Raw genomic sequence first — 24,534 nt, 5'->3', positions numbered from 1 at the left:
CGAATGGTGTGTATGCTACGAAAGGTATGTACAAGTGGAGAGAATGGCAACTTGTGCAGATCATGACTATCTGCTTGCTGTCTGTCAGACCATCTCATTGTAGTGTTTTATGTGGGCTCTCAAGATTTTTATTATCTTGGCATTGAGTACAATGGTACAGCAACAGCATTCAAATTGACCAGTTTCTCTGATCATGTGACTCAATACAAAAAATTACCTCTTTTTTTCAAACACAACAGTGTTAAGTGGTCTCATACAAAATATGTCATTTTTATTTACTTCACTTTGAAATAAAGTGAAAACTTGAGATAAATGAAGCTGCAATTGACTATGTTACTAGGTTTATGTAATTTTATTATACACAAAAATTTTACTACTAAATTAATTTTTATGTATGTTGAAATTAGGTAAAATTTGTTGCTGTTTACATTAATAAAACACAAAATTGTCAATGATGGTATTGTTTTAATTTGTACATAAACAATTCTTTGATAACCACATACTTAACTAACCATGCTAATTTTGTATGTAATATTATTGTATGTAGAATTAATTTTGTATCTAAAATTTATTTTGAATGTAATATTTGTAAACATTGTGGTTAACATCGTAATTGTTAGTTGGTAAGTCAGGATTTAATAATCAAGTTAACGACACAGTTGTGGTAGGTTATTTAAATTCAATGTGTATACATTTGTTTCTGCTAAATATAAGTCTCGTTAACAATTCTAAATTTAGCAGAGGCCAGGTGTTTGGACTAGTGGTCAACGCTTCTAACTGGTGGTTTGATTCCTGGCCGAATCAGGGATTTTCCTTTCCGAGCGTAAGCACTAGGTGTTGCATTGTCCCTTCGCCGCCATACTGGAGAAGGAAATGTTGAACCACCCCAGAATCACCTGCCACAAAAGATGCGATGCAGCTCCCTTCACCACGGCCGGAACTGGGATCACAGTGCTTGGGCAATGCAGAATCCAAAATGTGAAACCAACAGTTAATCTTCACACCGCCGAATACAATCGCACAAGTACGGTCCGCTACAGAGAAACGACTGGAGCGTGGGTCGTGGGTCTCTCACAGAGCATATCCCCGTGCAAATCCTCGCAGGTACACGCTGCGCTCTATCTTCTCACGGATCCGCTCCTCAGGCGGACGGTGGGTGTGGTCCGTGCACCTCGGTATCAGCTGTTTGCCCACGCTGACCACACGTGCCCGGCACCGGAACTTCTTTGCCTCGGTGCACTTCCAGAATATCCTGTCCTTGGACGTGTAGTCGACCAGGAATGTGAAGTTCCCGTACACCAGCTGCCTGGTGTTGTTCCTGCTGAGCACGAACCTCACCTCACCTGTAAGAAACATCACCATTAACACTTTCACGACGATTCTCGTGCATGATACGCGTACGCCCTTTCAGTCTGTTAAGTATGCAGGAAGCAACTATCCTTTATCTTAAATAAATTTGCATGCATTCCATACTACTGAAGACTATATTTAGATGTTCATCGTGATGTATGATGAAACAGAAAAAAATTCAAGTAATGTAACTATGTAGCTTAGCAAAAATAAAAATAAAAATATTTACTAAAAAATTTTTAAAACGTAAATTTTAAATATTATTAAAAATGAAAATTAGACACATTAACCACTGCACAGTTTGCTTGTCCTTGGAAGATTTAAGGCATTATCTACGTAGAAGATTTACAGTAACCATTTTCTTTTTAGTATAACATAGCACACTGACGCTAAGCGCTAACATCTTTACCAGTCCTCACCCATTCTGGTTGCAGACTTATCACCTACAAAAGCATTATTTATGTTACGAAACACATCTGGATTGTTTGCATTGCATGTGTGTCAAGCCTGCATCCAGCTAATTAAAAGTAATCTTGAACATTTCCTATTTAGGCATGTAATAATTTTCAATAAACATTTTTGATGAAAACTTTATTGTGTCTCTACCAAGCCGTGCCACGCTAGAACTTCCCATACCCTTAACACAGTCCATGCGGATAGACCGCCAGGTAAACAAAAAATAACAGCTTCTTTTGGCACCTGAAACTTTGCAGGAAGACATTTGATGAGACACAATTCTTGACATGAACTGCTGTGTCTCAGGTGTGCCCTACAACTAAGCCTGTGTGAAACTTGGACTGAACAAATTAAATCGAAGCTCATTTTGATATTTGATTTGACTTTGCCAGTAAATTTTCTATTCATTTTATTCAAAGCTTCGAATGTAATGAAAAGCTTTGCGACTGACATGAAGCTTCACAATTTTGTGAAGCTTTGAAACACTGGACTCCAAAAAATGCTGCTTCTCAGTTGTAAGCCAAAATATTTCAATTTTGAAAATTGTGATTTTCAGTTTCACAAGGGCACATGAAGAACAGTTCATTAGGTTGGTATGATCAGCCACAATAATACCAGGAAACCTATTTACACTATTGTTTTTTTATGTTTTCCAGCAAATTTCAAATTTTTTTGAAGGTACAGTTTACATTTAAATCACTGTTAAACATTCCCTAAAGTATATTTTACAGAACAATTTTTTTTTACGTTTCTTAACATTCAAGAGTAACAACGATTTAGGATACTCCTGACACATTAAGTCATATATTTGTAACATAGCAAGAAAATAAATATTTTGAATGTCAATTTCTTTCTATTAGTGTGTCAATACATAGAATAAATGTATGGGGCCAACATAATAATTTGCTGCGTGTAACATAACAAGAAAGTGTTTCATATGACATTTGTTAATATTTTAGTATTTATTTTAATAATTGGGTAGCTTTTTGTTTATTACAAATATTAATGCAATTTTTACAATAGATTTTATGATATTCTTTAGTACTTCAAGTGACATTTGAAAATGCTTAAGTATTGTTATTTTTTAAATTGCCAAAATCTATGTTAATCACATATTTTTATGGTATGAAAATAATTATTTTTTGTATGTTATATATTTTTTGCATGAATAAAGTTAGCTACTTAAAAAAATCCAAAGGAGGCACTCAGGTCTGCTTTTATGAATGCACAAAATTAATTTTTTGCATGGTTATTTTATCATTTATATTAAATGGTTTTATAACTGCAATGTCTTCCCTCTATGTTTAAACAAACACAAACATTAGCTTGAAACCACAAAATACTTGACACTTCTGTGACACGGAAAAATTTGATTTTCCTTTGCGGGAATTCGACAAATTTTTTATGCTTAAACTAACAACCTTTTCAAAAAAAAATATTAAGTTAACGACTAGACTTCTCAACATCTAGCTTTCCAAATTACCAGGTGGTTTTTGGTCATCTACTTCATAACACACATTTCATGCTCGATTATACACGAGACACGAGTACTGTTTTGAATTTATTTGATTATTGTTTTTTCGTCATTGTACTTTGAATTTATGAGGAAATTACTATTTTGTCAGTTATTTTATTTACTAGCAAAAACCATATTTAAAGTGACTCACTAATGTTTTGACAGTTCAAATCAACTGAATTGTATTTCAACAGAATGTGTCCTCTGTCATTATTTACTAATGTACTAGACACACAAGTTGAATGCTGCACTTTTGATCTAACATTAAATTTACACGCACTAAGTAGCTATCCAAGAGGTTTGAAGCCAACAATAAACTTGGCAGTCCCATCACCTTACACTCATGTACAAAATCTCCACGTTTGACATGGACATTATTGTATACTTACTGTTTAGTATAGAGCAGTTCCAATACATCTTAGACTCCCATTATGAGGTAGGCTTTATACAAGTTAAAATATGTATAACATTTAGAGTTACCTATGTGACTACTCCTATTCTTCAACAAAACAAAATAAAAATTTAGAAAACTTTTGTCAAGATGAAAATTATGCATTGAGGTTCACCACTTGCTACTCTTAACTCACTCATCAGATATGTGAAGGAAAAATATTCATAATACTGAAAATTAAACAAATTGTTATAAATAATTTAAATTTTTTTTCAGATCCAATGTTTAAAACCTAAGAATTTAATGAGACTGCAATGAAAAAGTTATCATTAATTAACATGTGAGATTGAAATAATTTTGAACTGTGAGTTATCTTAAAATTAAAGATTTTTTATTTAACATCTTTTATTTAACATCTTCTTAAGGTCAATTTTTCTTTGAACATTTTTTACATCATGAACTGCATTATAATCAATGTCATCTCATATTCAAATAATCTTACTTAAAAGTTTGTCTAAATTTGAGGTTGTTTAACCTGTTAAATCATCAAAAAATCAAATTGACTAAGTCATCTTATACTAGAGGCCATTTTATATAAATGGTATACCTTAAATTACAGAATATCTTATATTCAACAGCATTACAAAATCAAGGTTATATTATATTCAAGATCATCTTATATGACTGGATGGATATGATACTTAACATTTCAGCATTGGACTCTTAAATTATTAATTAAGATTTTTTTACTTAAAGAATATAACTGATTTTGAATTAATATAATATTATACAAATTAAAACATTCATTAGACACTGAAATATTAATTTACCTTTAAAACAATTTTTTTGTATTCTTTCATTACATATATTTCTAATCAGTTTTCATACAAACATACCCAATATTTTTATATTCATACCACTACTGAATATTACAACTCTAAAAAAAATTGGCCAGAAAATTTATTCAAATTACAGTTTAAAAAAATTTTTTTCCATATTTAATTTAAAATTCTTATAAGTGAACATAAATTAATTTGCAACAAAAGTGATTAAAATATTGATAACTAGTGTACCTATATTTATGGATGCCTATATTTAATTTATTTTTCAACCACTGTCAAACACAAAATAATTTAAGACATAATTTAACAAAAAAATTCTTCAAAACAACATTAATCTAAATTTTCAGAGGCCACACGCTTTAATGGGTTGAGTAGAAGTATTTTCTTGTAATTATAATTAACTAGAAAAAACAAAATTTGTTAAATAACAATCTATGACAGTATTCTAAATAGGAAAGCAAAAAATAAGTAGATTTTATTAAGTTGAAATTGTTAACTAAAGATTAATGTTTAGCTCTACATTAATAATATAATGACCAATTCTGAATATAAATATTTAGTAATAAGTTTTCCTACGAAGTTTTCAAAGTTGCCTAACTGTGGCAGTAAACATATAAGCTTATATTTACTTGTCCTAACTATACCAAGCCTCTTTATGACCTTGTCACATATTTCTTGCTATCTTCTTATGGCACATTAAAGAATATATGTATTAATTAATTCACTATGCTTCTTAGAATAAGTTCTTAGTTCATGACTTATTTGAATGATGTAAGAATAAGTAAAACCAACTTATTACCTGCAGTGGCGTAGCCAGGATTTGTGTATGGGGTATGTTAAGAAGCATGGCCCCCACCCTCGTATTAAAGCGGGGGGTGGGGGTGTCCTACCCTGGGAAAATTTGGATTTTAAGGTGTAAAATAGTGCTATTTTAGCAGTTTTCGGTACTTAAATTTAAATATTGTAATGGTAAAAATTTTTATTAATTTAATATGAAATTTGAGTGATGAATAAGAAATTAATTAAAGATTTGGTGCTAAGGAGGGGTTTGAACCCTTAACCCCCCCCCCCCCCACCCTGGCTATGCCCCTGATTACCTGTACATAGTGCCAATGGCAAAAAACTTGGTAGCGAATGTCTATAGCATGCAAACTTCAACTAAATTCTATTTGCAAAACTGATGTAGCAACACTACTTTTGTAGTTCACTGGTTTTTTTTTTTAAGAAATTAGTGTATGCACAATTAATTCTTTCAAGTTCAGCCTATGTCTATCAAATGCAACATGACATAGTCTCTGTCAAAAACAATAATAAAAAGAGAAAGTTTTGCAAGAACCCAAAAAAGAACACAAAACAATGCAATAAATTAGAGATGTGTTACTTGTTACTTTATATCTTAAAATCAGTCTTATTGTTGAAAAATTAAATAATGCAAATTGTTAAAGCAAAATGTAACTACTTTAAATTTTTTTTAAAAAATTCTAATGTTATTCGTAAGGGCAAAATGTTATTATTTTAAAATATTTTTAAATTATCTTAATTTTAATTGTAAAAGCAAAAAGTAACCAATTAGAAAAAAAAATTCTGAACACCAAGAAATCACACCAACATTTTTACTAGTAACAAATTTATTGTGAGATCATAGATTATATCTGGTTTTGTTAAACACAAAACTTGAGTATAATAATGCTGTTCTTAAATTTTTCAGTTTAATAAATGAAAATACTTGCTGAACAAATTGAGTTTTCACATATTTCCCCAAAATTAATTTTCCAATAAATACATCAATATAAATTGCTATAACATGACAATATTTTTGGACAAAGTGTTAATTGATAAAACATTTATATCAGGTAATAAAAACTTTAATTAGTTTTACACTTGGTAACTACTATACAAGGTTTATGAATTTTAAATTTTTATTCATGAATATATATATTTTTATGAAACACAGAATTATGATTTAACTGTGTGATATATATCATAAAGGCATTAAATTACATTGCATGTATTAAGGCGATTGGTGCATGGAAAATATTACGACAAAACTAATTTAACTGTACATATTTGTTTTTGATGCTTCTTTTTAAGACATAATATATCTAGGATATTTTTAATAAACTTTTTTTTACTGAGTTATGTCATTTTAAATGCATTTATTTTTATTCCAAGCCAGAATTATTTAGAAAATGTTAAACTTAAGTATACTTCAAGAAACGAGTGTACGAATAGGTTTCTGCACATATAAAAGTAAGAAGAAAAGTTTTCATCGTCAAAATTACAGTTTAATATTGACAATTTCCATTGATCACTGCTGGAGTACTTCAGGAGCGATTTAAAGAATAAATTTAAATGAAAATGAAAACATAATTGGCAGAACACTATTGAGTTATGTATATATTTTCATATCCTTTTGTTTTTGATACGATCCGACTCAAAACATGCCCCCTGGAGTGACAGTTCTAGTGCTGCGTGTAAAACTCTCGCCGCCGGGAAGAATGTCCCCGCGACGTGGCGCTGAGGGCGGCGCTTGTCGCAACCAGGTAGTCCGGCGGAGCTCCGGCTGGCGGGCCGCAGCCTGCAGATGGGGAGGGGGAAGAATGGGGTGTAGAGGAATGACGAGAGGAGACCGAAGAAACGAAGGGACTGACAAGGTCGCGCTCAAGGAGCTAATATACAGTAATACATCTGGAGAGGACAAGGGAAGGCCAGCAGAGGATGCGAGGTGAAGCCGGGTATCGGCTTCCTACGCTGAAAGAAAATGAAAGAGAGCCAAACTCGCCTCGCGCGGCCGAGAATCCTCCAAACTAAACTCGCAACAGCTCCGAAACTATCAAAACAATCAAACTGAAAATTTTACTGGAGTATCTATAAACATTTTTCCCCACATTGCTTTAATATTTTTTTCGAAACATGAATGCTTTCATTTTTAAAAATTAAATACTTATTTACTGCCAAAATTTTTTGTGATTACGCAGAGTAAATTACAACATCGAGGAAAAATTTTTGTTTGCAATTGTAAGTGGGGGACACTAGCGTATGAAATAAGGAAGAAGCCTCAAATTTTATTTATATACCCCTTTTGACGCATTCAACCCCATACTTTTATTTTTACAGAGAGTTGAAGTGGGAATAATGTTTCAGTGGGTAACACTACCGACATATGTCTTCGGAACGCACTTCTTTTTGTTATTATACATCTCAAAATTTATAATTTCATACACAAAGTTTATAAAAACGAATTCTTACTTACCTCATTTAATCTATTACAAACCTCTTGTAATATACGTGTATTAGTAGAAGAACCAACGTAACATGCAAACCTTAGGTAAACACTGGTAGAGAATTGTTTGGAATAGCTGTAATGCTATGCATATACTGACAATGTAAGAAACTTCCAATTTTATTAATTGTTTGCATAAGAATTAATAATTTTAAAAAAATCATAGAATAGGCCTTTATAGACTGAAAACCTTTCACGTAGTTTCAAGTCACGTACATAAAAGTTTTTTAATATATATAATTACCAAATATTGTTGAATATATTTAACATTTTTATACATGTTACAACACACATATAATAACAAACCTATATAGTATATAAAAAGACAAACGCCAAATTTTAGCATTTTGTATTTCTTTTCTGTGTGAATAAAATAACAGTTCTTAACGTAGTTGCTAATACTGTACTATATTTCTAAAAAAAAATTACGAAAACCCTTGACAACGTCACCATAACAATGATAAATTTGCAAAATAATTAAGGCACATCTTTTAATGCTACGAAGCACACTCTTAAGAGAAATGTTTTAAACTTATGTTGGGATGTAACTAATATCTTAAAAGCATTCTGAAACCGTTACTTTGAGGGAAACCTTAATATACCGAACACCATACCATCCTTTAATCGAGTACGATTTTCGCTTCTTAAGACCCATTTTTCTTCAAAATGCACTGTACTGTGTAAGTAATAAATCAGTCTTAAAATCAGTTAATTATTTTATCTTCCTATTTCGTATTCTAATTGAGATAAATATCAGATAAGCATGTGTTACTTGTATTACGACATCAAGGTATTATTTATCAGTAATTAATATTTCATTTTATTTTTTTGTTAACTAATGTGCATAGGGCAGTGCACTATACATCACTACCTGTGTGTAGTGTTGCGTTACACTTTTTAACGCATTAGAGTTTATATAAAATGATAAATTCAAAATTTTGTTTAAAAGTATAAATATCAGCGATCAATTTAATTAATGTCCAGTATAACTCAGTCAGTAAAACATTCGGAAATATGTATAGGACCTGTTAACCTAAATATTTGTTAACAGTTAAACTGAACTAAGATGTGTTAGAGTGGTTTTTTCTCTGTCCGTATATTAGAGGTATGGAACATCAATAAATATAGTTTAAAAAACTAAAGAAACATGCTTTTAAAGATTATCAAACTAAAAAGTTAAAAATAATTTTAAAATTTAATTTATGACAATAGTATATAAGCAATACTAGTATAAATGAGAAAAAAAGCTTGAGGCGCTTTGTGCCATATTTTTTGTATATTAAGCGCCCAATGCTTTTTTCTCATTTATACTAGTATTGCTTATATACTATTGTCATAAATTAAATTTTAAAATTATTTTTAACTTTTTAGTTTGATAATCTTTAAAAGCATGTTTCTTTAGTTTCTAAACTATATTTATTTTTAACTTTTTAGTTTGATATTCTTTAAAAGCATGTTTTTTTAGTTTTTTAAACTATATTTATGTATAATTATCATAGGGAAATGAGTTACCGACACTACCTATTACCATCTGAGATAACTATTTGGAGTTGAAACGTACAAAGAAATGGTAAAGTCTCTCCGAATCATTTACAGTTAGATGTATGGATATAATCTTAGAATTTACCAGAAAAAAAAAAAACATTCTTTTTTTCCGGCGTGGCCGGGAGTAGAACCCACGATCGCTGAATCCGTAAGCTGACGTCTCAGAAGTCGCGCGCCTTAGACCACTCGGCTAGCGAACGTGATGAAATTGGTGGGACATTTTACAGTGATGAGCCACTCACTCTTAGTCGAAAGAGTTACAGACGGACAGACAAACAAACATACAGGTGAAGCTAATATAAAGCATGTAATAAAATACGCATCTGTCGCCCATTTACTTTAAATACAGAATTATAAACTACATATTGTGAAAACATTCTGCAGCAATTTTTGCTGAACGGAAAAACACGGATGAGAAGACAGACGAAATGTGTTTGGTAAGTGATTTTTCGTCAAATGAAATGGAACAGGACAGTGCTTATCAGAATGAAATTACAGAACTACTTTTGTGCAAGGAATTGTATTTTACAAAGACATTTCAAGAGAAATCACCTTTAAATGAAATAGATCTTGCTGACATGGAAGAAATAGACTTAGATTTAGAGGCCAGGCCCCTTTCAAGTGACGAAATTTCTCTTGAAGGGCTGAAATATGTTTCTGGCTATATAGCTCACCGTTTCAGAAATAAATATCCTGACCTTAGCACTACGGATTTCAATTCGGAGGACGATAGCTGGATACATGTACAATCAAAGGGTAACTTAAAATGTCCCACTAATGAATTTTTTGAATTAATAAAGATCGCTGAAATGTGTTTTGATAATATTCATGGCAACAATTTGTGCAAAAAAGAGCGGATTTTTGAATCACTGACTAAAATTATTTGCAGAACTACTGAAAATAAATATCCAGAAGAAGTTATATACTGTTTTGTCAGGACAAGAACGTATATGCGTATCAAATATTTGAACATGAAATATTTTAACGAACAAGACCAAAAACGCAAAGAAAGAAATAAGATGAGGAAAACTACCCTCTAAGATTTTTCAGTGTGATAGTGTCCACTTTCCTTCACCATAATATGTATGTTCATAATTTATTTACGATGTTTTTTAATTACTATATTTAAGAAAAGCATTTATTGTGAATATCGCAGCAATTATGTAGGGTTTAAGGTATTTATTGTATTCCAAATATTGAGTATGTCATTTTTATTGCCTTTATTAAAAATAATATATATATTAACAATGTAACAAAATTGCGATATTTTTGTATTGCTATTGCAATTTCGTTTCTTGTAAACATTATTGTAGACTTTTTCATATTGAAATTAAATTTGCTATAGGGTTGTTTGTATTTTAATTTTACAGTTATAAGATTTTTTATATGTTGTTTACTGTTTACAAACATTTGAAAAATATTTCCTTAAACATATTTCCATTTCCATGGCAATAGTCTTGTTAGCTTTTCGGGTATCTCTTCTACATGGATGATAAGATGGTGCGACATCTAAAACATATCACACCACCTTTACATAACTATAAAACTAAGAGGTGTTTTCTTTACATAATATTAAAGCACAATGTTTCCTTGTGGCGTAGGTGATTTAGAATTTCCATTTATCTAGAAAAATGGGCTTTCAGAATGTTTTTTAACACACAGTGTTTGGGAAGGTTTTTGAAGAAAAAAATTGACTACGCGTTTTATTTTTTTGCAGCTGAATTTGGGCACTTGCATGAAATATAATTAATCCGTAGGAAGCGCAATGGTTTAAAGTATTGATGTTGAAGATTTGAAAAGATTTATTGAAATGTGTGAGAGAATGAGCGAGTTGAGTGAGAAGAGTGCGGGAGTGGCCACATGACGTCTGCGCAGTTGCGGACAAAATAATCCATTCTGCCTCCCCATGGCGAAGAATGAGTGAAAGAGAAACCTGATAAACATTCCCCTCCTCCGGGCACGATAGAACCTTATCGGCTGTGTGTTAGAGGGAGAGCGAGATACAACCTTCGAGGTTTTGTTAGTTCCCGCTAGATGGCAGGCCGCAGAGCGACCACCAGCGACACCCTTCCCGTATGAAGGCCATCTCGCCACTGACGAGCTGGAACTAAGCTCCTGACCTCCCTACATAGTAACGGTCACCCACATAGGCATCTAGACTCTTTAGTGGTCATATGATACAAAATTTATTGTTTTCGGGCCTGTGACCGTTTTTTACCGTGCACCAATCGCCTTAATATTGCTCAACAAAGTACCAAGTGGATTCATATTTCAAGTTTATCCATAAAAAATTGTTTGCAGCTGTACCAAATAAAGTCTTCCTAAACAATAAAAACTCAAATTTAATAAAAAAAAAGTTTACAATCATAAACTCATTTAAATGTACATATTCATACACAAACATTCCACTGCTGCCTTATCTACATAAATTTCATGTTTTTAAAATGTAATAATAAAATCAAACCACATCCAAAATAGTATTGAGTTACGTTACTAACATATATTGAACAATATTTCGGATCTATTTCTAAACATTGATCAGTCTATGAGATTTTACAATACTTTTGACATCCTTCAAAAATCTATTATACAATGAAAAACCTTTAAGTTTGATTTGTTTAGAAACCTATTATTACTTTACACACATATTTACTACAAACTTGAAGGTAACACTTTACACAGAAACTATCAGCCAAGTCTTTTATCATTATATACTTGTAAAATAATAACATGTACATTTCAGCTGCGGAACTCAATGTTAATATGACTATACAATACAGTAAACTGAACAAAAATTAAGGAGATAATATTGCAAAAGATTTTAGTGGACTTCAAATCACTTTGCTAAACTCTATCACAACTTAATAATGCCGGGCCATGAGACTGAACCATTAACACATAATCTGGACAGGGGAGATAACAAATATCAAAATGCATAAAATTAGCAACAAAAATAAAATGCCAGCTTGCTAAACAATTTGACATAAAGCAAAGCATACGTCATTTTCTTGGCTTATGTGAGTTACAGAAAGGAAACAAGAAAAAGTGTCCCAATGTTTATAGTTACGATACAAACATATTTAATTTTACTTAGATCTAGCAACAATTCTTTAAATACATGTACATCACTATCTAGAATACAAAATACAATTACTACAATTAGCTGACACTTAATGCAACAAATGATTTGACAAATTTATCAAACAAAATTTAATGATGATGCTCATGTGATAAATTTGTATATGTGCATGCAAAAACAGTAGGTATTAAAGTTTTTTCCAAATCATGGTTTAAAAAAGCGATTTTAATAATCTGAATGCACTGAAAACATTCACAAAAATTAATTCAAGGTATCAAAATAACATTTAATTTTATGTATCTCTCATAGTTAAAAAAAAAAAAGTTTTAAGAAAACTTATATAAATTTTATAGAATATGTGGTACTGCCAAATGTGTCACTAGAGGGGTACCACAGAAAACACTTGCCTCTAGAAATGAACACAGAAATATCTCTCACATTATTACTGTTAAATGTTCAGAGTAAAAGAATTTATCAAAACTTTCTTATGGGTTTCTGGATTTACATATGCTGTTTGATTCTTCAAATCACATTTAGCTTTCCTATGATTTTGACAACACTTTGAATATTTTAATTAATAGTATCAACTTTCTCCTGGCCTTTCTAAATAACTTACAGATAAGAAATGTTAAAAAGTTTACCAGCCTGCCTCACTTCATGAACCTCCACAAATCACAAACGCTCACTTTCTTTCAGTGTATTTCTCTGCGTAAGGTACCTCAATTACTTTCTTTGGTTTAAGCATGCAATCCAGCAAACTGCCCACAAGAACACACTGGACAGTCTGCAAGAGACTTAAGTGTGCTCACAAATGTAAAGTGACTGTATGCCTGGAAAAAAAAGCACTGGGCACAATAGCTACACCAGCTAAGGCAAGGCAGTGCAGTGATTACACATTGGACTTGTACTCCAGAGGAACCAAAGTTCAACTCCCGGCCCTGCCATCCTGGTCTCCATTGCCATGTGATCCCGTATAAACCCCTATCACACACAAAATTCACAATTCTCTAGAAATATCTCAAGTCTCTAAATGGCCCACTTAATCTATATAGGTAATTATCAAAAGTAGTACAGTAAAAGCACTATGATCTTGCACGTTCAAGATCATGGCCGTGTTGGAGTAGCGATTTTGCTGGATTATAAAAATTCATTAAAGTTTTAATAGAAATATTAAAAAAAAAAAACTAAAATTATGTTTAAAAACAATTGTAATAAGCTGCACTATGGTTGTATAAACATAGTTGTAACATAGTGCAAACGTGATACGTAACCTGCTAGAAAACACGCAAGCAGGTCGATCAGTGCCAAATTACAGAAGGTGGAGAACGGAAGGCATCATGATGAAAGAAAACAGGTTGTATGCTTTCTACACTAGCTCTTAAATAACGAGCACAGCATAAGATAGAGCTTTAGATGAAGTTGATGAAGGTAAGGTGCACAACTTATAATGCTGTCTCTTGCATCGTAAGCATCACACTACAGATTCATTGTGAACAAAAGAAAATCATTTTTAAAGCAAAGGAAAAGTAATATAAACGGTAATCAACCAAATATTGTCATCCAGCAGGTTTGCTGAGAGTTTTCTCTTAGTCCATAGTAAATACCAACTCTGGTAAATCTTATTTGCAAAGATAGGTACTGGCTGTATGTATTTATATAATTAATTCCATCTCAAGTCATCTGTACAATATATTTTTAAGAACATTGATACCATTTTCTGGTCGACAAAACAGTTCTGCTGGGAATGGTCCTTGACTGGTTCAATGAACCCATTAACAGTTTATGAATTTTGCAACCAAACATGTGTTTTGCCAGAGTTCCCACACTCTTCTTCTGCCTATTTTGCTTTTAAATATAACGTTTTCCCCCCTATATCATTAGTCTATCTAGCATGAGCGCAGATATATTACAATACACAGTTTACTCTGTTATTTTTTATGTAACCAACACTTCCAGTCTAAAAATTATAAAAAAAATATATTTGTTTTGAAACTTTGATACTTTATTGTGTTTCAAATTAAAACACTATAGTTTACCCTTAGATTTCTTTATTGTAAGTGTTATGAATTAATATTTCACTAATTTATGATTAAAATATCTATCAATTTTAAGATATTAACATACTACATAGTAAATTATGTAAAATTGCTGATAGTGTTTTGCAACACAGTTTCAATATTTTTCCTGTTTTCAAGAACCATTTGAATTCCCTGGGTTTTCCCAGTTTGCAGGAATCTTGTTCACAGAATTTTAAAGACGTATTTCTGCACCATGGAGCTACCTCACCAACTGGGGTCCAGGACACAGGATCGAGGCAAAGAGTCCGACTCTAAGCAGGCCTGCCAGCATAAGTAAAGCATCATTTGAGTGCATTGCTTTATTATTTGTGCAACATACATTTACCATTCTATGGAGTGAGCTGGTGCAGTCCTAAAACACTGGACTCCGTTTTCCAGACAATCTCGGTTCGAATCATAGTCCAGCTAACCTCATTTCCTTTTTTGTATTCCCCCCCCCCCCCACACACACACTAACACACACACACTCACACACACAATCACTCCAAGCAAATGCTGAAATCCTTAATTTACTAGAGAGAGAAAGGGGTTGATTCTGAGTCTAGAATCAGTCGATTCCATTGGTATCAAAGGATTAAGAATCCCAATGGTTTGGAATGAAAGCTGGTAAATGCCTTTGTAGGAAGTCCTCGTGAGTTCAGACCCAGTGCACCACCTCCTCCCGCGCATCGGGAGCCGGGCCGCCCAGGAAGTGGCCCCCGTCCACGTCGTGGAACGGCACGTGGTTGTGGGGGGCCACCTTGGTGACGCGCGTGCCTAGAGTCACCAGCCGGCCGCGGCACTTGTGCCGCTGGTAGCCTGAGCACTTCCAGAACGTGCGCAGTCCACTCTGCCGGTTCTTGTTGTAGCGGTAGCCGTTGTGCAGCACCCAGACGAAGCCGCGCCGCGACTGGAACAACTTCACGTCCCCTGCAAGACAAAACGAGCGCTTCAAGTAGTTGTTTTGCCAGCCGACACGCCGTCCACCCCGCTCTTCTCTCGCCAACAACGTGGTCGCAATTACAACGTGCAGAAAATGGCTATCATCATATAACTGCCAAGACCCCTTACGTACATAAACTATAAATATTGTATAAATGTATTAAATTCCTGTAAATAAATAATTACAAAAATGGAGATCATACACAAGGAAATCTGCAACATATATTTGCTATGTTGAGTACCATGATTAATAAACAGTCTCAAAAAGTATGTAAAACATTTTGCTGTTTGTGTGAACATAGAACTGGTGTAAATCTTAACACCTGAAACAAAACAAAAGTGACTTAAATGACATTACAAGTAATTATTGTTTATGATCAGCTATTGTCAATAGGAACAACATAATGGGGCTTTTTGAAAGATTTGCAACACACAAACTCAAGTTACAAACCTCACAATAAAGTTTTTTCCATTTGCATCATTGATCCAGTCTCAATCTATTAATTTCCATTATTAGAACATTAATCATGTACATAAAATATTAAGTAAAGGCTTGACAAACACAATTGTAATCCTAGGTATAGTGGAGGTGCAGAACCAGTGATACCATGAAGTAATTAATTTATTTATCTTGCCTTTCATTTGTGCATCATTTTTACCGAGTACCTTTTATTTAAGGTATTCTTTGAATTAAACTCATTTAAAATCTGTGTGACATAATAGCCAGCAACAAAAATCTGCAAAATCAAATGTGAGTGATCTTTGTATTTTGATTAGAAGGAACAATTTTTACAAGGATGTCCAGAATACCTTATAACATTTACATTCCAATAAGCTTAGGTGTCCAACCTTTTAGTCACTGGCAGAAGCAAGGGGTCATTTTATATATACAATTTATATATAATATATATAATTTATTTATAATATATATTATATATATAATTTATGTATATTATATAGTATATACATCCCACCCCCACCTGACCCAAATTTATTTTATAAAACTTGTGATTTCTTTTAAGGTGGTGTTTTAATTTTGGTTATGGTTGTCACAATGCCTGGAACAACATACTACACAGAAAGTGATTCATGTTGATGCTGATAATGTAACAGTTACACATATTCTTATTAAATTTTTTTTTATTTCAAATTCCTCTTTGAAAATAACTCCTATATACACCACTACACTCAGTATTTACAGGCAAAAAAAAAAAATTTGCCAACATTTGCCAGAGTATGTATCATTTTTTTATAATTGTCTTATAATGCAGTATATCATGAACACAAATCACTATAAATCTTCATCTTGGTGACTCATGAGTTAAAACACATACACTCTGAATATTTCCAACCAAATCAAATGTTAACATTCCAAATTTAAAATGGTAGTAGAAATTCTTCTACTTCCACCATTATTTATTTTTTATTTTATAACATTTCTTAAGTGATGCTTTCAATAAGTAGAATAAGTAGTAAACAAAATCTGGTAAGCAGTAAATAAAAATTTAATCTTAAGTCTCACTCCATCCCTCTCAAGATAGCTATCAATAAGTAAGAGCATACGCTGAATTTCATATCTGGGAAAGTGGGTGGGATAGAATTATTTTCAAATTATTTCCTCTAGTTAGTGGGAATGATAGAATTTTGAGGATTTTGGGATTACGCCCCTTTATCTCTCTACAAACAGTTTCATTAAAAAGTCTCAATTTGCAACCCAAATAAGTGCAGATTTAAATCAATTTTCTTAGCCAGATTCAGGATTCAAACAAGCTCACTTGCTCAGACTGGTTCACGGTGATCATACAATGTAATTGGCCAAAATACATATTCAGTTACCAGGGGCATCTTCATATCTTGTACTATTAAATACACTAGGTACTTAACATAATATCTTATAGCATCGCTTGTGTTTCTTCTCATGCCCCATCCAAGAAATAATACAGAACATACTCATTGGTGATGTATTCACACATTATCATAATCCTAAATGAATGGTAGCACTCATTATCAGATGACGACTAACAACTTCTACAAGCCTATATGTTCATTGCATAAACTGCACTTTTATAAAACCTTAAAATCACAATTCAGGGACTTTTCATATAATGCATAGGTTCTTTTTTGTGTAATTTTCATAAATGATAACACACCATTAGGTAATTAGTATTCAGCTCTTTCAAATTAAACTACCACACATCCCTCAAAACTGTACTAAAAGCCTGGCCATCCGTTGCCAACTGGACATTTTCAAGCTATATTTATTCTAGTGTCAACCTTAATATCAAGTGTGTTTGTGAAAGTTGCAATACTGATACCTGCATGCATTTCCTTTTGTAACCTTCCTATCATTTGTATAAAATAACTTGTCACAAGACAAATCCACATTTCACAGGAGTTAATATGAATTTCACGTAGAAACATTTCTAGTCAACCAAATTAATCAGGAACATATGCATAATTTTATTTTGAGGGGACAAATAAATCCTTTCCCTAAATAGGTACTTTTGCACTACCAATACTTTCTACAATTCTGTTAGACTAGCATGTTAGTTAACCATGCGAATGCAATTGTTGGCCTCGGATTTTTTTAAGAAACATTTTCTCAGAAACCTTCATTTATCCAACAAGGTTAGTTATAATCAAGGTGTGGGTAAACAGCCAGCTCACTTATACTCCCATCAGATAATAAAATCACCCTTTAATAAAATAACCCTCTTCAGAATTCAAACAAGTGTGTCTTAAATTATTTTCACTACAGACTAATATTTTGCATTACATTATTTGGGTCTATTATCAAAATCTATATTAAATATTTTTTTTTAAATAGTAACTGGATAACATATAAACACCCCCCCCCCCCCCCCGCAATTACCAAAAAATTTTAAATTATTTTTTCTACTTAGTTTGAAAGATATTTTAAATGCAGTGAGTAGAAATAACACCAAAATCTAATTAAGATCATAAAAAAGTTTATTAAAACTCCACTAATTTTGATCACACTCAGTTTTGTTTTATTTCTTATCACCATAAAAATTACTGCATTTCAATGATTCAATATTTTATTTTAACTGAAAAATAATAACTATTATAACTTGATTACCCACCTGCAAATTTGCATTCTTCTGTCTTCAGAAAGGTACAAATTAAATATTAAAGGTGAAACACTATCGTCCAGTGAAGTGTGGCACAATTGCAGCCAATTACTTTCATAGTAGTTAACTAATAAACTAGTGTCTGTGTATGAAGTGCACCCATTTAAGATAAGTTTTGTGAAATGTTAATTATTACTGTATGATAATGAACATGGAAACATGTAAATCAGTAGTGGTGTACAAGAGCTGGCCTGTCACTATGCCACCCTTAAGATTTACAATTGGGAATTTATCCACAGCTTCTCCCTATTACAGCAATTAAAACTAACCACCAAATACTGTAAATTCATTTAAATTCTTTACATAAGAAGTCATTACATTATCAACTTTGTGTGTTTGGTATGCAGTCATCAACTGAGGAGTCCTAAAACACAATGAATAGTGCCTTAAAAGTTAGTGTTAAGGTTTAGGTGGTTTTCTAGCACAGCACTATGGTTTTTCCTTTACAAGAAAAAATTTTCTTTGGGAGTAGGCTTTAAAAAGTTTCCTTTGATGTTGTCAGAACAGCATTTACACTTAGGAATTATTACTCTCTCCAGATATTAACTATACTGCACCAATATATTGTGGAGGAGGAACATAGTAAGCTGCCCCACCCAATGCTTGTGAATACTATTAATAAAACAATAAGCACTGCACTGTAGTTAGAGAAAATTTACAATTATTACAAACTATTAATTTTTTAATTTAAGAAAAGCTGTTTATTATTGTAAAATTCAGTGAAGAGAGAGCCCCCGCCCCCACCTATTTAAAACTTATTTATTTGGCATTGATAAGAAAATGCCCTTGTAAAGCATTCAATTTGTGTACCAACCAGTGGTAACATAGTATTAGTTTTGTTTTTCTATGTTTCTCAGATAAAATAGCATTGTGAAAACACCTATTTAGAGAATTATTTTTTAGATAGAATTTTAATTAACGGGGCAGGAGTGTGGAAGAAAAATAGGTTTTAAATACTAATTCTCTTTACTTTATTCAAAACTTAACCAATAATGTTCCGATTTTAAAAATAAAAATTTCTGAAGTTAACTTCAAAATGTACAGTAGTTCAGTGTATCAGTCAGAAATCAACCAACTTCAGCTGCATGTTCAACATACTTGTAACTGCATTGTTTCAGAAGTGCTTCCCAAGGGATATATATATAGATATATATATATATATATATATATATATATATATATATATATATATATATATATATATATATATATATATATATATATATATATATATATATATATATATATATATATATATATATATATATATATATATATATATATATATATATATATATATATATATATATATATATATATATATATATATATATATATATATATATATATATATATATATATATATATATATATATATATATATATATACACAAAGTTGGAGCTAAGTAAATTTAAGTGTCAATAGATTAACCATTTATTTTTGAACACTGGTTATAAGGACAATTAATTAAAATACACAATCACAGCAAAACTTTATTTTGGAATATCTTAAAATAATTTCTTTGAAATAATTTTGGGGGTAACAAATTTGAAAATGTAATATTAAGGTGTTAGCAGCAATTATTTTTAGAAAAGGATTTTGCAACCACATTTTCAGCAGTTTATGTTAAACTGTTCCCTTTTGACAAGACACTTAGGTAAATTCTATGCAAAACCTTCACAGGTTTACAACATGGAGGACCTTTACCCAAATTGACTGTGCATATGCAAATAGTGAACCTGCAGCAGGAGTTTGTAAGATTCAGACTTCAGTATACAGGATGCTCTAAAATTGCTGGAAATATATTTTTCTGTTCAGTAGGGAATGCCAAAACAAGCAGTATTTAACAGATTAATCTGAAAAATAACCCTACAGTACAGATGCAAACATCACACAAATTTTATTACACAAACCAGACTTCAAGCAGCCAAAAAAAAAATCAGTTTAATTATGTACTTTAAGTTAAACGCAGACCAAGACATTTATTTCAATATACGCAGAAGCAATTTGGCGCTCACCTTTCCATTATGAGAACCAGTTTTAGGCATACGATTAAAAGGTTATATGCAGTAAATGTGCACTGCACCTACATGTGTATTTAAGCATCTTTATGAATTGCAGCACAGCATAGAACATTCAACATCATTGCACTGCAGTCACATATCCTCAACCACCATAATACCTCACCAATTGCATATGGAAATTTAACTAGGCACCAGTCCTAACACAGTTTAGACCTTTAAAACCTTCAATTTGGAAACCAATCCAACTTCAGAATATTTTCAAATACTTTTCATACAGTAGTTTAGAAGTATAAACAGTTCTCTAGCTTTGCACACATGCCATCGAAAGAGTAGCCCTAAGCCCAGCAATTCCTGAACATCCTGTTATACAAATGTGTATTGAATTCTTAGTATAACAGAATTTCCTGTTATTCACATATGTGCTTGTTTAAGATATAAGGGTATGCAGCTTCTAAAATGTTCTGGGTGTTTAACTTTACATATATTGTTAACAATGTTACTTCTTACCTTATGTAGTCCCCAGATTTCTCCAGCTTTTAGCCATTTGTAAGTGCAATTGTAGCTTCAGCTCTTCCTGATGATCCTGTTCAGCAATAACCTTTGTTAACTGTGCCTCAGTTCTAACCATGCTGTGCAATTATAAAGTCATTAGGGTGATCAATGAGAACAAAATGTTTTTAAATGCTCTCACAGCAAAATTTTGCTGGCTAAGGAAATATATATATATTTTTTTAATGTTACGATAGTTACAATATTATTAAATGCAAGTATTTGTACAGTGGTTAAAAAATTAATTTATGAAGGCAGGGCAAGTACACAATTGTGATGTAGTGGGCTAACCCATAGCAAAAGCAATACACAACTATAATGCACCAAGTCTTTCCTATTGGCACATACAGTGTACACACAATTTACAACAGATGGTTGTCAAAGCCCACATTCAGTGTGCAAAGGTTCAGAAAAAAAAACCTCAATTTGAAAACTGCTCATGACATCCTAGTGGTCATGTTTACAAATAGCATTCAGTTATTCACATGAAATTCCCAGTAGATTTTTGAAAGGACATTACCACCTTGCCATACACCATATTTAGTTCTTTACCATATGTTACAGTTACTGTTAAAATTTCAATAGTTGCCCTGTGCACAACATACAAGCTCTACACCAGTCCACAGACTTGCACTTAGTGATACCATAACTAGAAGCCCCAGCAAACATTGCACTTATCCCACCTTACACACACACACAACTGACCACGGGGTCCCTTTCATTGTCAGGATTGTATGTTAGTGAGGTGTGATTAAGTGCTACATTCACTTGTGTTTGTAGCATGGTGTCACCTCAAAGCACAAAGCTGTGAACTGGCATGCAGACATAATTGGGCATAGGGCAACCATTTTATTGCAGAGAAATTCGGAAATGGTGTATTTTCAAGTCTTTTAATATCTTTAAGAACTTGTACAGGCATTTCATTCCTAATTATTCTATAAACAAATGTTTTAGCCATTTCCACTATTCAGAAACACAAGTTAAAAAATTAAATCAGCAAACTACTCATTTGGCCCCAGCGTATTCCGAAATGCTCGTCGCAAATCACAATATCTTGCTGTTTCCAAATTGAGTTTCTTTTTCTGAAGCTTTGCATAAAAACATGAGCGCTCAGGTAGGCAGCCCTTAGGACATGTACATCCACTCCTCAAAGTAACGCTTTAATTAATTCCAGGGAAACGGCGATAATCAAATGCATTTTTTTCCATAAGAGTGCATGTTAATCAAAATAAATTGTTTTGATGTGTAGTGTCTGCTGACTGATTTTAATGAAGATATAGCTACCATTGAAATAATTTACAGTACAAATGAATGTCTGCACGAAGCACATGTAAGTCCATGTTTAACATTGAGATTAAAAAACCCTAAAATTAAATTTTATAAAATTCAGTTTAAATAGTTTACATAATAGGACTTGCGCATAGCATTTCTAACTTGGCACTGAAATTTCAAAGTTACAAAATAATGATATCAATGTAAGATATAAATTTCAATTCTAACAAAAAAAAAAGCATAAATTTAAGTTTTCTATTAAAGATTTTAACTATAAACACAATTCCAGACAGTTTACCATGATTTGCCAGTGTGTATGCACAAGGTTATCTAGTCCTGTAGCCTTCCATGTACACGACGTAAGCAAGCCTGAAAGCTGCTGGCTTCTCTCAAAACATGTGCATCATCCAAGGTAAATATGCAAGGACAAGCAAAAGGCTGGCACTAATTTGAATCTGACTGTACTACACTAGTCAAATAGCATTACTTCAAAGGGCCAGGCGCACTGTATCAGATTCATAGGTGGCAAGGGGGAATGTTCACATTTTATACTTAAGAAATATTAATTACAATAGCATAAGCACCCTATTTGTTAAGAAAATCTGATGGAAGTAGACAAATCAGAATAGACTGGTGGTGTAAGAAACCTTCCCTTAAAAATGTTCATTTTTCAGGAATAAGAAATATTAATTACAATAGCATAAGCACCCTATTTGTTAAGAAAATCTGATGGAAGTAGACAAATCAGAATAGACTGGTGGTGTAAGAAACCTTCCCTTAAAAATGTTCATTTTTCAGGAATTAGCATGGCAATCTCATGTGCATCAATGTTAATCATAAGTATCCTATATTTAAGACAAATTTTGGCACAGCTAACAAGTTTTTTTTAACTTAAAAGGTGCAAAAATTGATAACAGATTCCATATAGCAAGCTATATATTTTTCTTGCAATAATGAAAATCTTAAATGAAAATTTAAAAAAGTAATGATTTTGTACAAAAAATAAATGCTTTAAGTGTGTTTAAGTATTTGGAGGAACCACTATTAACTTACGCATCAAGCAACTTGCCATACCATTGCACAGCACAATCTGGCATATCAAGATGTCATTTGTTGATTTACTTCATCCCTGACCCACCCTTTTCCAAAACAAATACAGCTCTTGGTGAGTTCTACACAACTTGCTCCCTAATGTGTAAACTGCTGTGGGGCCCAAAATGTATAAGTACATTTCTGGAATGATTTTATGTAGGCAATAATTGTTATAGCCATGACTTTCTTAAACTGGTGCAAAATGTGGTTTATTAGATGTAGCAATACTTTTGTAATTAAATGAAAACCTAGGCACCCGTTATATTTTTCAATGCATTATAGTATCATTTCCTTAACAATTACATAAGGAATCTGGGATTAATTACAAATGATCATGCTGTTGTACTAAAAATTTTCATTTATTGGTATAATATTCTTTAAAATAATTAAATAGTTGAAAATATTTAGTTTAACATAGTTAACATTACTTTCCTTACCATTGCCAAGTTACCCTACTCTTTTATTACAAGGGTTTAAATTAAAAAAATTTAAGGTTTGCCAAAAACAATGAACACTTTCATTCAAATAAATTTATTGCAGTTTATGATACAAATGAAGTTTCACTAACGCAGGAACAGTCTAAATGTACAAGTCTATTCGCAAACAAAAATTAACTTGGTAGAAATGTTAGTAAACTACAAAAATTAAATTCCAGGATGTTTTAATAAATTTGCATTATTAACCAAAACAATTTTAAAAAATTAATTGCTCTTAATATAAATACAAAAAAATTAACAAAAACCTATCATACTTTTTAACAAAAATATAAGTATTAAAAATATAGTCAGTATTAATTTAAAATAGACAAAATGGTGATGGCTTCTAGTTGTGTGAATAAAAAAAAATCAGTAATTTACGTAGAACAAGAAGCTTCACTGATGTTGAAACGTTGCAGAATTCAGTACAAGTGTAAAAAAAACCTCAAGTTGTGTGGACTACTCTTGATGTGCTGCTGCTTGTAGTTTGCCAATTCAGCTGCCACA

The 24,534-nt window shown here is 32.1% G+C and overlaps 1 protein-coding gene across 50 annotated transcripts in view; it reads right to left on the bottom strand.

The window, feature by feature from the left end:
• The window catches only part of LOC134534020 (protein abrupt-like), a 354,312-nt gene that overhangs the window by 318,097 nt on the left and 11,681 nt on the right, over positions 1 to 24,534 (bottom strand). Inside the window, exon 6 of one of the 50 annotated variants that reach the window (XM_063371914.1) lies at positions 446 to 1,343. The exons of 48 other annotated variants lie outside the window; for them this stretch is intronic. In XM_063371914.1, coding sequence (XP_063227984.1) covers positions 1,072 to 1,343 — 272 coding nt within the window. In that variant the 3' untranslated portion in view covers positions 446 to 1,071. Of the gene's footprint in view, positions 1 to 445; positions 1,344 to 11,707; positions 15,450 to 24,534 lie in introns of those variants that run through there. One more of the 50 variants, XM_063371916.1, reaches the window with a different exon arrangement.

Source organism: Bacillus rossius, chromosome 7 (assembly GCF_032445375.1).
Source record: "Bacillus rossius redtenbacheri isolate Brsri chromosome 7, Brsri_v3, whole genome shotgun sequence".
NCBI classification, from domain to species: domain Eukaryota; kingdom Metazoa; phylum Arthropoda; class Insecta; order Phasmatodea; family Bacillidae; genus Bacillus; species Bacillus rossius.
Note: the sequence above shows the minus strand (reverse complement) of the source record. Positions and strands in the feature narration are given on the sequence as shown.